The 16,132-nt window shown below is 45.2% G+C and overlaps 1 protein-coding gene across 2 annotated transcripts in view; it reads left to right on the top strand.

The window, feature by feature from the left end:
- Atg16 (Autophagy-related 16) overlaps window positions 1-16,132 on the top strand; it is a 196,669-nt gene that overhangs the window by 156,084 nt on the left and 24,453 nt on the right. The window contains exon 9 of one of the 2 annotated variants that reach the window (XM_070658717.1): window positions 9,246-11,963. The exons of the other annotated variant lie outside the window; for it this stretch is intronic. Coding sequence (XP_070514818.1) covers window positions 9,246-9,287 — 42 coding nt within the window. The 3' untranslated portion in view covers window positions 9,288-11,963. Of the gene's footprint in view, window positions 1-9,245; window positions 11,964-16,132 lie in introns of those variants that run through there. 2 annotated transcript variants of the gene reach the window in all.

Genomic DNA, 16,132 nt, shown 5'->3' with positions numbered 1-16,132 from the left:
CGACTTTTTCCGGTCTCGCGACGTGCATCCCCCTTTTCAAGAATTTCCGTATCGCGGTAATTATAGCCGGAGGACTTTTATCGTGGTACCGCCGCTTGCGAGGTACTCGTCGTGCCGCGGTTCAGGCAAATATGTACGGCGTTTCGAATACAATTACGGCGTGGCGAGAAATGAGCTCGCCGGCGAGTAATGTACGCGCCCCGAGATGTGCGAAGAGAGCGAAGATATATGAAGGCGGCCGCGCGCCTCGAATGATTTACTTGAATTCCCGATCACCGAGTATAAACGATCGTTGTTCAGGAGCTACTGGTTGTTCGCGACGTCTGCTATCGTGTGTGGCGGTCTCCGCGCGATTACAACGGCTGCCTGCGAGGCTGTCACTGCCATCAAGCGGTCGCAGAAGCTGCGGGATCTGCGACGGGGGTGGCGCGATATCTCCCCGCCGGTGGTTTCAATCCACCGAGATGACCACGGCCGATTGCGATTGCCGCCGGTTGTGCACATTGACCGTGCATCTACCACCTCGTACGATGCTCAAAGTGCATCGGAGATACGCCAGGTTGACCGTTCCATAGACATTGATTCCTTACGCTCGTAAATCACACTTTGAAGAAAATCCTCGCTGCGAAATATCTCTCGACATTTTCTCCGCGCCTGAATATTACTGCTATTTTTACAGCGCGCGTGCTATAAAAGATACACCAAAGGATCTCTAGAATCTTAAATATAATCTCGATAAAGTTTTGATTTACTTGGGTTATATTAAATCGTAAAATTTGATTAAAGCTTGAATGTTCCGTAGAAAAAAAAACTAAGCTGCAACCAACGTCGTTTGTAATTGCGCACTTGATCGTATAACGTATAACTTTATTTTTTTTTTTTTTTTTTTAAGTGTTTTATGTATTATTATCGTTATACTAGCTATTTCTGTAAAATTATCCAGCACGCTCTACGTATTGTATATAACTTACATTGCGCGCTCAATAGCTATCTTTTTCTGCAGCTGCACCCACGTCGTTACGTCGCAAAATACTCATTGTCGTTTACTTCTCGGTAAAGCTCTTCTCTGATGTATTCTTAAGAGACAGCATGGAAGGACAGGTTAATGCGCGCTTAAACATCACAGGAAATCCTTCCTTTTTTTGCTATTCCCTGGAATACGCCAACGTTGCGCCGTATCTTCGCGAGAATATCGCGACGGAGGCTTTTAGCAAAAATATCTATAAAATCACGACGGTGCACTCGCGCAACAAACTAACGCCGCTAAAGCGCAGAAGTAAATATGATAATCGTGTGTATGATAATTTTTGTTCTCTATCGCGTTTATAATAAATGCGCCTGTTTACTCGCTTTGCGGGCAACTATCTCACGTACGCGTTGGAAAGATTAAGAAAAGAAAAAAAAAAAGAAAAAAAGGATAGAGAAAAGAAGGCGGATTAACGGGACGAGTGGTGCACGGGCCGTTTCGCCTTGGATGCGTAGGATATTACGCATCAAGCACAAATCCCTTCGTTCTTGATTATCGCGAAACACGATATGCAAGATGCGGCGGTAATTGAAATACTAAACGTAAGAACGCGATAGCGGGGTGTTCCGGCTAATTAACGAGCATTCGTGTCCGTTGGAATATCGACGTAACTGATGGGGATAGGAACTTGAAAATCTTCTGAATCGGTAATCACGGCTACCACTACCGTAACAGGGCGCCGCGTCGTCGCGCGGCCATTCCGCATAATTTTACCCTCCTGAGGAATTTCAAGAGCCAGACATACCATGCTTTCAACCAAAGCTCCTGCGATGCCTTGGCGGGCCCCGCCGGGGCAACCATGGCAAATCTCTCGATCGCGGGCATTCACGTGGAATGCAATTAACGTTCGCGGAGAGCGTTTATCAGCAAAAACGAACCTATTCCCCTTAACTCTTTTCTTCCTTGTTTTCTGCCTCTCTTTCTTTCCCTCTATTTCTCCCATTCTCTTTCGTTCCCTTTCGTTCTGTCTTTCCTGGCTCAACTCGTTTACTGCTAAACTTTCCTTATTACGTGGACCGCGGTAGCCGTCAGTTTACGTTGCATTGATCAGGTATAATTTCTTCTTAAAAGGAAATGTATTCTTTCAGGCTGTGTTTAACCGTTTCCGCGAGGTTTGCTCTAAATATGCATGTTAGCGCGCGAGGGATTACGGTAACGGAGAAGAAATCGTTTATCTTTTAAATTAAATAAATCATTACAAAAACGACGGTTTCACGATAAAAAGATTTATCCGAAATAAGATTGCGTTCGCGATATCGAATGATTATTAACGACGTGCATGCGCGGAGAAAGACGGGACATAATAATGAGATATTTTACGCCGGACAGAACTGACGCTCGCGGATTCGAACGATTCATCCGAAGGCCGCGTCGTAGATCGCACGTAGCATCGTAACGCCCACGCCTAAACCCGCAGCTTCGCGGGTACTAACGATTTTCTAGCGTTGCCGCTTATCACATGATTAATGATACGCGAATGCAACGACGACTTAATCCTTCCGACGTCCGCCTTTCGCGCGCTATCGCCAACGCAACCACCCGCGGATGTCTTCGAACAGATAACGCCGAAGAGAAAGGAGAAGAGCGGCCAACGTGGCTTTAAAGTATGTGCTGACAATAGACGCGGAAGCGACACGGCGAGCGCGAAGGATGAATGTTGCATGAATTTCTGCGACGGGTCTACGATTGTCCGTAGTCGCTTGCCCGCGCTCGGGACGTGACGGAAAAACATTACTCCTTGAATTGCCGTAATTCGTAAAGGATATCGCGCCCGTGTCCGCGAAAGGAACGAGCCGGGATCGCTCGGGGTGGGTATCCGCGAATATATTACACAGGACGAGATACATCTACGGTGTCGGCCGCTTCTACGAGCCGGAAGTAACCGCTATTACGCAGGAGAGCTGGAGCGAATATTATTCAAGCGATGCGCGCGTTCGGACGTATTCATCGTATACGCGCGTGTACATTGCGCCGGGCATTGAGCGCCAAAAGATTTCCGTCAAGTAACAGGAGAGTTGAACTGTGCGAGATAACGACGCGATTACACCGCGTATAGGTGCGTCGGCTGCACGCTGAATCCCGGATCCACCGGGGAATTTCAGGGCGGAAAGTGGAGTGTACAGAGTAATCGCTACTGCACGAACTAACCCGTGCAAGGGAGTCTCTGATGACTGTTTAGTCAAACGAACGCCGGTCAATTTACATTTTAATAGCTCTTGCGGTCGAGGCAATGTCGTGGGATAGCCGTTATTCGGCGGTACGCGCGGTAACAACGTGCCGCGTCCTGTGGCAGTACGTTCAGGTGATAAGAACCACGGTCGGAATGACGACGATTCTCCGAGGACTGTAACGCGCGGCGAAGAGATTCAGGGGGAGTACGAGACCCGATTACGGTGCAATCATCCACGACATCGACGTGCCATTCCCTTTTGCTTTTTTTTTTTTTTTTTTTTTTATTATCCTTCTTTCGGCTCCTTTTTCTGACTGTCTCGTTTCTCTCGTTTTCTTCTTTTCCCGCCGCTACTTCGGCGCCATTCGGAAGCACACCGCCTAACGATCAGCCATCCTCTTTGCAACCACCGTCCCGTAGCTCTCCTTTGTGACGCTCACACATGGAGAGGAGGGATTCCACACGAGTGCTCGAAAAGTCGATATCTGTTGCGGAATTTGGCTGAAACGAGAGGCTCCGTCTCTTTGCTAGATTCAATGCTCGGTTGACCGATTTGAGACTAACGAGGTGCTCTTTCTCATTGCTACGGACCGCAGGTCCGGCCGCAGTGGCAAAAAACAACTCTTACGGTTAAGATCTCGAGTCGTCACGAGCGACTTTCCTTCCGATTTCCTTTCCGCCCAATTATCAACCGATGCTTAAGATCTCGCAGCTTTCGCGATACTCGTTACACGCGTCGCACACCATCTCTTATTCTCTGAGAAAACGAGAAGTGCACATCGCGCGCGATAAAATTACGTGAGAGATCCCTCCGGCAATACGCGCATTTCCCGAAACTTTTTAGCGAACCACTCATCCTTAAATTACCTTTGTCCTAGCTTCGCCTGCACACGTCACGCATTAATCTTATTATCCCGCTTTCATTGGTTGAAAGTAAGTATATGAGTCCGAGACTACGCGTGAGTGATTTATGGCCACTCGGAGAGTTCTCGCAGTATATCTTGGATATCCTGTATTTACTCGCGGCTTGGGATAACTTTTCTCCGCGACAGTGAATCGAGTCGAAGCAAATCGCGGAAGGAAAAACATCAAATAGGTAACAATTATTGTAGCGACGCGCTAATAGGTACTGAACACGCACTGAATATTTCTTTTCGATTTCCTGTACTGTCTCAAATAAGCGGGTACGCGCTCATTCCGTATGCACGGTAATCTTACTGTAATAAGCGCGAGGATACACTGTATCGAGATGCCTTAATTTTTTTTTATTTTTTTTTATCTTTATTTATCAATTTCTTCTCTCTTTTTTTTTTTTTTCTTTGAGCGCTTCTTTAAGCGTTAGAAGGAAATCGAATTAGTTTAAGTCTTGTGCTTATGCACCGTATCGCGATGAAGAGAAATTGGATCACTTTTACGAATCATAAAATTGCGTTACTTTCATTAGTCCGGTCGAATCACTCTCGTGCCTCTGAACCACGTCTGTTTCAATTTCTTTTAATCTTTTCTCTCCGATGCGATACATCTCGTTACGCGCAACTCGATTGTAATCGAATTGTTTTCTGAAGTCACGTGGAAATTAACGGCGAAAGGGAGACAAAGGAAATAATATATGGTACTTGTTCGTTGAATCGTCGATGTGTACGGTTAGCAATATGCTTTGTCCCGCCAGCAGAGAATCTAAAGAATACTCTTTGCGGCGAGAATGTCTGTGGAAATGTGAACGGGCGAGGAACGTAGGAACCTGGGCGTTTATGTTCTTCGTTAGTAATGGAACAGGAGAGATCTCTGGAAGATGAAACGACAGGGAGGTAAAGAAGTTAAGTCGGAATCGCGACATCTTTCTCGAAAAAGGAAATGTTCTGCATTTTAAAGTGTGTTCTTTTCAAGACGCATTTTACGTAGATCCTTCAGTTTAGATATACTTTCCGTTTTGTGAATACATTTAATGATTACTCGGCAAACTCTAAAATTCCGTTTTATAAATCACTGAGTCGAATATTACAAATGTCGCTACACTTTGCCTGTAATTACGATGTGCACTCTGCTGGGAGCCAATTAAAGGTAACAGAGGAACGTTCGGGAGAAAAGCAAACTGGTATAACAAAGCCTTTTTCCAAAAAGTGAATGTTTTTGCTCTTTGAATTGCACCATCACCGTCGCACGTGTATATAAATTTTATTTTTTTAATTGAAATAAAAGTGGATTCTTTTAATAAAATTTACAAATTCGAAATTCATACATATGCGTTACATGTAAAACTGATACAAATTTTTAAAAATAATTTGGTTCACAGTGAAATTGGAAAACAAATTTAACGTTACAGATATGCAGTGTTTCGAATTAATCCAACATAATGTAATATAAATCTTCTCCATGAGACATTAGTGCAAGTATGTACAATACATTAAAAAACAGATATGAAATTTTCCGCGGGGAGCGGCGACGGCGGCTAGCGTACGTGACTTCCCTCTATCCCGACCACCGAAAGATACGGGAGAGGTGGTAGTGGTAGTGGTAGTGCAAATTATAGCACGAATCGAGAATATAATTAAATTACGTGTAAAAATGATAGGATTATTTCCCTGTTAAACTTGAGCGATACGGAAATATAAAATATATGATTCGAGACGCGAAAAGAATAGACAAATAAAATGTTCTTGTGCGAAGGTCGAAAGAGGAAACACGTTGCACACGGTTCTATAAACGCGCGTTGCATCCGTACGTACGTACGTACGTACCCTCTACGTACGTAGAGGGTACGTACCTAATGTAGCAGTTGTGTGGTAATGCTCGTTATCTCGGTGTGTCGACTATTTAATGGTCCACCATAATGGCCAGCCCAACGATATATTGTCCGTTTCTCGCGATGCGCACGCTAACTCGACCTCCCAATCTACGGCATTATTCCCGACGGTTATTTTAGCGGGCTGTGTGCCACCTTGGCGATTTACATAGGGAAATCGCGGTACCCTTTTGACGCGATATGCGGCGCGCATTGTGTCGCATGCATGCATACATAGACGCCCTGCGTTTCCGTGGGCCTATAATTTCCGTCCGCTGTGTTCCGGCGAAAGAAAAACCGCCGGGGGTTGCGACGGAAGACGACGGGAAATCAATATTAGGCCGCAAAGTGGCTACTTCCGAAGGACTTACAAGGCACGACGTGATGCGACGGTTTTTCCGCTACGACAGATTACTCGTGGTTAACTCGGTCTCTTCAACTTCATCCATCTTTAGCCGGTTAAATTAAACGAGCGTAAAGAACGTTTGGAAGAACCGCGATGTGAAAGATAAATGCATCCTGAGATTCTACTTATATCGATTCAAGTCTTCCGCTTTTTTTTTTTTTTTTTTCGTAAAAAGCTCTGAAAATTCGTTCGATGTTGAATTTCGTCGAGAGTTTTTACATTTCAATGCTTACAAATTGCATTATCCCCCTTATTAAGAAATTAAGTAATACCTTTTGTACGAACGTATTTCCAATCTGCGGTTTCCAATGAGATCGCAAATAAAATTATCTCATTCGACAGAATTGTGAAATTACTCTACATATTTAAATTATGCTGGGCAGACTGATGATATATGGCGAATGCATATTAATATAATCGATCCAAGTTTTCGCAGAGCGCACAATTCCCAGGTTGACTGGCGTAGAAACCATTTACATAATCCCGAACTTTCATTCTTTATCTTACGGAATCTGCGCGAAGTTTTTCACTTTATAGAATCTGCTCGATCATAACGTTACGCGAACATGAGCTCTCCCGCATTTCTTTTTTCCATTTAGAAAATCAGGTCGCAAATGTAACTTCGGAGGGTATTATTATCGATCATCTCGATTTAATTTGCAAGCGTAGAGGAGGTACGGGAGAGCTTCGATTGTCGTTCGAAACACGTTAAACAAAACTTTACTTCGGCATTGTAATGCAAACTGGCTTTTAAGCCGGCAGAATTATCGGCGGGTGTATACAAGAAGGACACGCGGCGTTACGGATGAAGTTGGTTTTACGACGCTACTTTGCTGTATTGTACGCCCGTACAAAAGTACCGCTGAGGTACAGCATAACTATGCTAATACACCTAGAGAAGACTATACCTACATATTTCTAGTTACTCTCCGCAACGAAAGGCCCCCTGTTGCGGTGTCTATTGCTATCTACGATATGCATAGGCGCATAAGACGCATAAGGTATCTTGCATGAAGGCCGTGAGAATTTTCGTGATGCTCAAGAACGCGGATACGGCGGCGAATGAGTAACGAGACATTCCTCAGTGAGCGTAAAACATTTAATAGAAGATAATTACTTCGATTTATTAACTAATCTCGCGGATCGCGCGTTGTGAGACAATTTACGACACTTCAGGTACTGAGAGAAGCATTTTTCTTACAACGAATCTTCACTGCGAAATTATAGTCGCACGCTCGTCTGCGATTAAAGCTTAATTTTCCATTACGCCTATACGTAGGGCACATTTTATTTTATTTTTTTCCTTCTTCAAATTGATTAATATCTTTGATAATCGTACGGCTGTTTTAATCTTTTCCGGATGAATTATGGATAAGAAATAAGCGCGAGTCAGAACTCGAAATTCACGTATTTAATCGGATTACGATCAAGATTTTATTTTAGGTATGGTACAAGTAACTTATTCATTCATATGCTAACGATTCGCATTAAATCGATATTAATTGATGACGACAAGAGATATAATTTCTGTTAAAAAATTTTATTTTATATCTGATATGAATCAAATATAAAATATATTTTAATTAGCACCAAACAAGAGATGTTTGCCGCTTTTGATTAACAGATATCATCGATTTAGTTCCACTCACTTTAATGCGAAAAATTTCTTTCTTTTTTTTCTCCCTCCCCGTTTTGCTCCGTAAACGTGCAGCTTGTTACAAAAACTTGAAAGAAATAGAAAGAGATGGAGGAGAAATCACAAGAGGGAGTGAGGTAAAAACTTTTTGAGCACATTGAGACATGGAACGAGCTTTCGTCACGAGGGCTATTGAATTGAAATCAACTTCTTTCTCATTTCCTTTGAAAAAGTAGTATTCGGTGCTGATATCAAATTCGTAACTTTTCGACCGATGATATCTTTGATGCTACGTTATTAATTCGCAATCGATTGCAAATTGAAAACATGGCAAAATATTTTAATTTAATCAATTGTGTAATTTCGTGATAAATGCCGTAACGTCGAGATGTTTATATAATTGGCGAAGCAATTAAAACGCGGAGGCTCTTTTGCATTGTGTTGAATACCGCGCACAAAGGTCAAGTAAGTGATGTACAATTGCGTGCAGCTTCTTTAAATTCGTTAAGATAGTATTTCTTTCGCAATTGATGGCGGCGGGCGCGTTTCAATGGCAATATTTACGTACAGAATCTTACGTTGCGGAAGAGGAGGCGAAAGCTAAAATTAATTGCCCTCTTTCAAGCAGTCGTGAAAACGACGTTGCCACTGCACAACTCCTCTTTACTCCCCCTCCTTCCTTTTCGCGTCTTTATTCCTGCTCACGTTTATGAAATGGTACAAGCGGTCATTAAAGCAAGACCAGGCATATAATAAAGCTAATTGTCAACTTTTCGCTTAGCCAAGTATTTGGCGCCTGGCAAAACTGTTCTCGGCAATAAAGGGATGAGTTATAATAACGACGTTGTCGCGTGTTGTAATCGGCATACATCATCATTGACAGCACAACGCGATATCTTCTTCCATGGGAACCGTGAATTAACGTTAATACCGGGTTCCGGGCTATGCTAGGCCGCGAGTCGGGTATTTTGGGCAATTAGTCCGAGCCACACCCTCCGACACGAGCAATAAAACTTCTTAATCGGTTTGCTCGAGATAATATCGCGCTTGGGCCGCAAAATCCTGCCTGCCCGATTAAAATACGACCAACGATCGATCACGTATATCAGCGTGTTCGGCGAGTGGTATATTTAACGTGCAGTGATTTTTACCCCGCCCAATTGCTTCTTTTTTTTTTTGCTGTTAATTTTTAATAACGTTTGCATATTTTCTTTTTTGTTGCAGGTAAGTCTACAAATGTTAAGGATTATATGCCTGGAGAACTAGAAAGCTAAGAGGGAACGTAAACGGTATGTGTAGCTCCGTATTTGTTACCAGACGTATATCCCGACGTATTCGTTTCCATCTTGTGACATAAGCTCGAAATGTCGACCCATCTGTCGGCTTTGCGAGATAAAGTTCTAGTATGACACTTGTTACGCAAATATGACACTATTACTTTTCCTGCTCGCGGAGAAACGTCCGTTAAAAACGACTCCCGACTGCATTTTGGCTCGACAGATGGCCAAGGTAGACAGTAACACGACGAAAATTCCTTCCATTACGTACTCGTGCCTTTTTTTTTTTTGTACTCAAAAATATGCGTGCGTCTTATATTTCTGGCATAAGCTTTACGTACTTTAAAGGGCTAACATTTATTTCGTATATGTACATGCATGTAGAATGTATAAGGAATAAATATCTATTTAAAAAAATATTAAAAAAAACTTAAACGTTCGGATCAAGCCGAGTTGAAGGCCTTTAATGAGTACAGTAATATCTTTCTTAATTTCCGCGTTTTTTTCTCTCCTTTTTTTTTCTTTTTTGCTAAAAATACGACCAAGATAACCGAGGCTTTTGTGCAAACGGTAAAAAGTCCGACTCAATTAAAGTCTTGTATAGCGTAGGAAGAGGAGAAGGAGGCGACAACACGAATCACGCTTTCCGTGCTTAAATCCCCAATTTCACGGCTACCTTCGTATCGAGCGGAGCGTGACGCGCCTCGATCGTTTCCGTGACATTTTTCTTGCCCGGCACGCGAAGCCAAGCAAAGTCGTAAAGTCCACAGGAAATCGGGACAGAGTTAGGATAACCCGAGCCGCGTGGCTTTCAGAGTGTGTATACATCTGATACGCCTCCAAAGACTTCTGAGATCTCGCGACTTCAAGTTTCTATTAAACGGCTTGTTTATCAAGTTTAAAACTGATTTAATTTTGCTTTTCCGTGCCAAAATCTTATTTGCGTGACTAGCGCTCATCTGCGACGAGAATTAATTAATCAGTATCGATTATCGTGATAAAATTTGTAATGCGGCTGAGATTTATTAACCTTAAATTTATGTACGAAATATTAATTAACAGACTGACGTAAAATAAAAAAAATTAAGGTAAAAAAGGAAGGAGAAAGTGTAATAAAAATTAAAAAAAAAAAAGACAAAAGAGAAAGGTCGAAGTAATGCAAGGAAAACCGGTGAAAATCGTTGTTTTACGCGGATCATAAAAGTTACAAGTGCGCAGGAAATGCAGTGCTCGAACTGTATGTCCTTTCTTTCTATCTCGTTCTTCGCTAGGGTGTTTTGCTTTCTCTTTTCGGGTAGTTATATCGGGGGTCAGAGCTACATAGAGTTACACAGCGCGGAACGAGCACAGCGTTGGGAACAGTTTGCCAACTCGTTGAGCGAGACTCGAACTCGATAGGCTTGGTCGGACTATTCGCGGCCGAGCTGGCGAGCCGGTCCGTTTCGGTTCTTTGCCCCCGTTCCGTCGCGTTCCATCGCGCTCTCGCGCTCGACAAAACATGCCGACTGGTTTTTGCCCTTTTACATCAAACGTCCATTCCATCGCGAGCGGTGTGATACACACCGCCGATCTTTCCACTTCCGGACCTTTGGCTTCCCTCCTCTTTCTTCCTTCTGCTCCGCGACAACCGATCGACGCGGGTTTGCGGGGTGCGGGCACCATGAAACTAGACAAAGGGAGATGAGAAAATCCTGAAGGAGACCGGTGAACGTCGAACTCGGTAGCAGCGGAGTACAGCAATCAAGGGATCGTTACACATACCGCCGTCGTTCCGCCAGCATCGACTTCGGTATTAGCTCTCGCACACGCTCGCTGTCGTTTCTCGCAACTAGCTGCACCGTACGTATCTACGATAGTAGGAGCTGGCGGAATACATTCGTCCGTAGAGCTCCGGAGCTCTATCGACACCACCACCGGCGCGGTCGGTCGTCGGTACACGTATCTCGTACTAAAGCGCAGAGAAGGCTGATAGGAATACGAAGCACGAACTTTTCAGTGACCATGCCCGCGCATCCTGACTCGTTCAAACGTACATCCGGGAAGAAAGGCCACTCTATTACGTAGCTCTGAATTGACTTTAAGAAAAGCACGCTCGCGAGAGAAGACGATGGCCTACACCTCGCCGCTCTTTCCAAGGCGATATCCGATTAGAGCTCGTCGCGCAGGAACGATCTCAAACGCCCGCGTTTTCTGCTGACCGTAATCTTCACGGAGGGTAAATACTCGTGCGCACGGGAGAGAGGCGTATTTGAAGTCAGGTCCTTACGTCTTCATATTCTTTCTCAAATCGTGCTCGATTTTAAATAGCGCAACGATTTTCGATACGGCGGTATTTACCATTGTCGAGTCAATTTTTTCATTTTATCTCATTAACGTTTTCTCGTTATCGGCTTTTCATTCTTTTTCTTTGCGCCGTTAATTAAAGCCGGCTACGGCGCGCGTTTGCAGAAAGAGAAAAGGATTAATTCTTATGTCATTTAACTTAACCGGCGTGCGTAACGACACGTTCCCAATTATCCTTTTAAGGTATAATGGAAGAGCAGCTGTTTCGCGCGAACACGATAATTGCCGGCACTCATCTGAATCGAAAGCTACGCGGAGTTGTATTTTTTTGCCGGACCTTGACCGCCGATCGACCCGTGAATTCTTTTCGGATTCCTGATTAGCGAGCGTGTCGCTACGTAAACGTAATCACGTCGGCCGACCTTGCACGCTTTTTCCCCGTTGTCATCGAGGCATGTCGTCGCCGTCTTTGTTGTCGCTGTTGTATGCTTTTTATGCGGTTGTACGGAAAAGGCGATGCCGGGACGGTGTCGGGAGATGCGGCCGCCGCTTTATTAGGTATGCATCGGAGTAGACACGGCGGAGAAAGGAGGTGGTGGCGGCGGGATAGAGCTCGTGATTCGCAGCCGGCGTTATTAACGTCCGAGCGCTAGAAGCGAGCCCCGATCACATCGCGTTCGTGATAAATCGCTTCGGTGGCTTCCCCCGGCCTCCTGCGCCATTCGCCATTATGTCTTGTACGTTTCATTACAAATTTCCTTTAGTGTCGTTACCCCGGCACGTATGTGCACGCTCACGCGAGCACACCCGCGAGAATCGAATGCGCGCACACGGAGAGAAGCGTACTCGCGAAGGATAGGAAAGGGAGTAGAATAAGAAGACGGAAAGATGTATTTATTGTGGGACGACGTCGAGCGGACAAGACAAAAGTGAACGCTCTCCCCTTGCGGACCGCGGGATATTAATTCTTGTTACTCATACGTATCGCCGCGATATCCTGTGGAAGTACCCGGTAAAAACAAAGAGAGAAAAGTACTATAACGCCGGCCGCGTTCAATGATCATATCAACCGAATAGAATCACGATAGCGCAATGAGGGGCGAGCTTGATTTCGAACGGCGGTACCTCGTCGTTAATATCATCTGGATTTATAATTTCTACCGTGTACTGCGCGCGATTATGACTTGCATCTAATTTATGGAAAATCAATGTACTTCCGTTGCGCGCGAAATCATTTTGCTCCTATCCTGCTTCTCGTTCTCAGCGTACGTACAGCCATACGCGCTCAAATCTATACAACGTGCAAGAATATTAGCTATTTAATTCACCGGCCACGCATAGCGAAGGCGAATGGTATATTCATCATAACGCGATGCCGGGACGACAAGACGGGAGTGAGAATCTGCTACTTAGTTCGCGGAATATTAATGTTCATTATTAATAATGCACCAAGACGTATGCACGCGTGAACGTAAAATATGGAAATATTCTAGTGGTAATGAGATCTTTTCTAATATTCTGGCACAAGTGATTTGATTCTCTCGATATTCGCTCGAGCAATTACCGAGCGTATAGCTCGAAACAGTTGCGAAAATTAGCTAATCAATTTTCTTGATTAACTGTAATTTAGCAGAGGCATAATTAACGGAATATTTGGACGAATTATCGCGACGACGTGCACGTGGTTATAAATGCCTAAGTTTGCTCTCTCTTTTTCTCTCTCTCTCTCTCTCTCTCTCTCTCTCTCTCTCTCTCTCGAAATCTTTACGATTCAACGGTGCATTTTTCAATGCCGAATGACAGTAAAAGCAAAGATGCCAAGTTGGTGCTAGTCAGCAGAAAAGAAAACGAATATTCGCGGTAGGGAATATCCGACGGACAGTAGCGCGGCGATACGACGACTCATTGGAAATTTACGACGTAGCGTCGTTGATGCGATAGTACCCTTTGTGGTCAATACGTTTGCGTTGCGGCGAATCGCTAATCAAGCCAGTCGACCGAACGATATCATCTTATACGGTTTACTATTCCTGTCGTTGACCGTTTCCGTCTATTTCATTCTCGTTCGCGTCCTCGCCCGCGTCGCTCCTTTCTTCAAAGGAGGCCACGAGAGAAGATCCACGGCTACTTTGCATGCTCGTTTACATCTCCGTCGTTCGCGGGACGAAGCACTTGCGTAATAAACTGCTCATGCGAATCGCCGAGCTGCTGATACTGACGTCGTCCGATTATCCGTAATCGTATATCGCGTCGTCAAATTGATAGCTCGTATCGTGGCGAGGGTGGAATGTAAATTATTGACCGAATTCATGCGAGAAGAATATAGCGAGAGACATATTAGCGTGGTGTAGATACGGATAGAAAACGAGCGAATGACAGAGGAGTTTAGCGAGAGAGAATGCGGGCAGACACAACGGACAAGAGGCTAGTTGCATCGTTCGGAGTGGAGAGGTCGGTGGGTAGATTCAGCCGTTTACGTACACCCCTTGGGCTTGTCATGCGGCAGCTATCGGCGACCGCGATCGAGAGACCGGCTGTATCCCCAATGCCACCTTGTACTTCAGCGGCTATGTCGGATCGGACAGGCATGTGCTCGCCGCTTACCACGATGGGCCTTCTCTTCTCCCTCCGGTTCCCCCCCGTCGTCTCCCTAGTCGGTCGCTCTTCGTCCTCTCGCTTTACCCGAGCTGCTTTGCATCGCGGCCCCAGCATCAAGCGGCGTCCCACTAGAGACGGGTTATTTCGGACCACGTGGGTGGCTGTCTAACGAGATATACGGCGAACACGTTCGGAAAGTAGGACAGAGCCGCGAGTACTCGTTCGGTCGGCGAACCGCTGCAGCACGCCGCTCGTGACGCGTCGCGAATATATGCCGATGATCGCGATGACACTCGGCCGATAGCCATCGCGCTCTATAGACCGCTATATCGCCGACTAATCGTGGAACGGCGCGAACGCCGAGGGCAGCGGGATTAACGAGTGCGAACGGATGCGATTTGCTTCACTGCTGTGCGACGGCGATGACGTGGGCCCGCGAAGATGAGATTCCGCGGCATTCTTTCTTCTCGCGTAGGCGATTCGTGCCGGTCTTGCGCTTCCGTAAACCGTGCTATTATCGCCGATCGCATCGATCATGCGTGCACCTTGCTTCGCACATAGGTACCTACGCGTTTACGATGCCTCGCGGTGCCGCATCGACGGACGTGCGTACGCGTGAAATTCGGTCGCGCGTTAACTTTCGTAACGACGTCTCGCCGCGCGGTAGGTCACGTACAATGGCAAGTATCGTCGAGTAACGGTGTCGTTGTCGAGGGTGTGTAGAGATATCCCTCTCGTCCCCTGTTGCATTACGGTTCCTCGACGTTTACCGCGCATGGTCGCGCACTCACGGTCGGCCGGTACCACGCCGGGAATATTTGTTCGACTGTGTGTTTTCCGCGGGCTAATTGCCACGCGGTCTAACGCCGTTACTCGCCCGTTGGATTATGCGAGCGGCCGGTGCCGTTAATTTCGCGCGGCGGTTTCCCCGGCCTTAGCCGCGCTATCCGGAATCGCGGTAAGGACGAGATCATCGCAGCGAGGTGCCGCGTTTAAATACACGACGGTGAATTCCTAGCGCCATTACGCCGCCGTGAAATAAATTCTCGCCGCAAATGGCACGGCGTTCTATCGGGGCACCTATGGGAAAATTGCGGGGAACGATCGCCAATCTGCGAATCGATGCCGGCGCCGGCGATAATCCCTTCGGATCGTATCGTACTCGTTAAAGAATACCTGACGCCGCGCGATCGCCGCTGCCGTAAAAAAAAGGACTCTATTTGCTAAACCTTGACCGACAGCTCGGCTCTATCAGGCGTGATTTATAGTCGCTAACAAACGATGATGGATCGCGTACATAATCTTCAAGTGTGTTCATAAACACCACCTTACGGAATGTAGTAGTAGGCAGACTGACAGTTACGCTTTCGCTTTCTAATGGCAGTAAAACTCGCAAGAACTCTGCATCAAAGCATGGTCCACCTAGTTATTCTATTTTGCGCGTACAAGAACCCGACCGATCTCGCATTAAAACTTTTTGCCGACGTTATTACCGCAGAGAAGTGAGAAGTATGGTAATAACGTTTTATAAAAATATCTCGTGAATTTGTTATGTTCTGACAAGCGGACGTATTTCCTATCCGTTCCTTTTGCCGCAAACGCGATATTCAAATACTTAATGTATTTATACTGATAAATTTATATTTCAAATGAGGATTTTCCAGTTGTATTAACTATATCCGCCGTATTAATAATTAAATATTTTATACGAGACTAATGTGATATTTTATATAATATTCGCGGAAACTTCTTAAAATTAAATTATTTTCAACAGCTCGGATATTATGGATCAAAGTATAAAAGCGGTATTATTGCACGCGCGCGCGTATTAACACGATAGTAATACATTATGATAAATGTATTTCATATAGAGACTGTTCAAAATAAAATGTCAAATCTTAAAACTGTGGGTAGGAAATTAGAATTGGAGACGAAAAGTCCTAGTCACGGATT

This window comes from Cardiocondyla obscurior, linkage group LG01 (assembly GCF_019399895.1).
Source record: "Cardiocondyla obscurior isolate alpha-2009 linkage group LG01, Cobs3.1, whole genome shotgun sequence".
Taxonomy (NCBI): Eukaryota; Metazoa; Arthropoda; class Insecta; order Hymenoptera; family Formicidae; genus Cardiocondyla; species Cardiocondyla obscurior.
The sequence above is the reverse complement of the archived record's forward strand: the minus strand, read 5'-3'. Positions and strand labels throughout refer to the sequence as shown.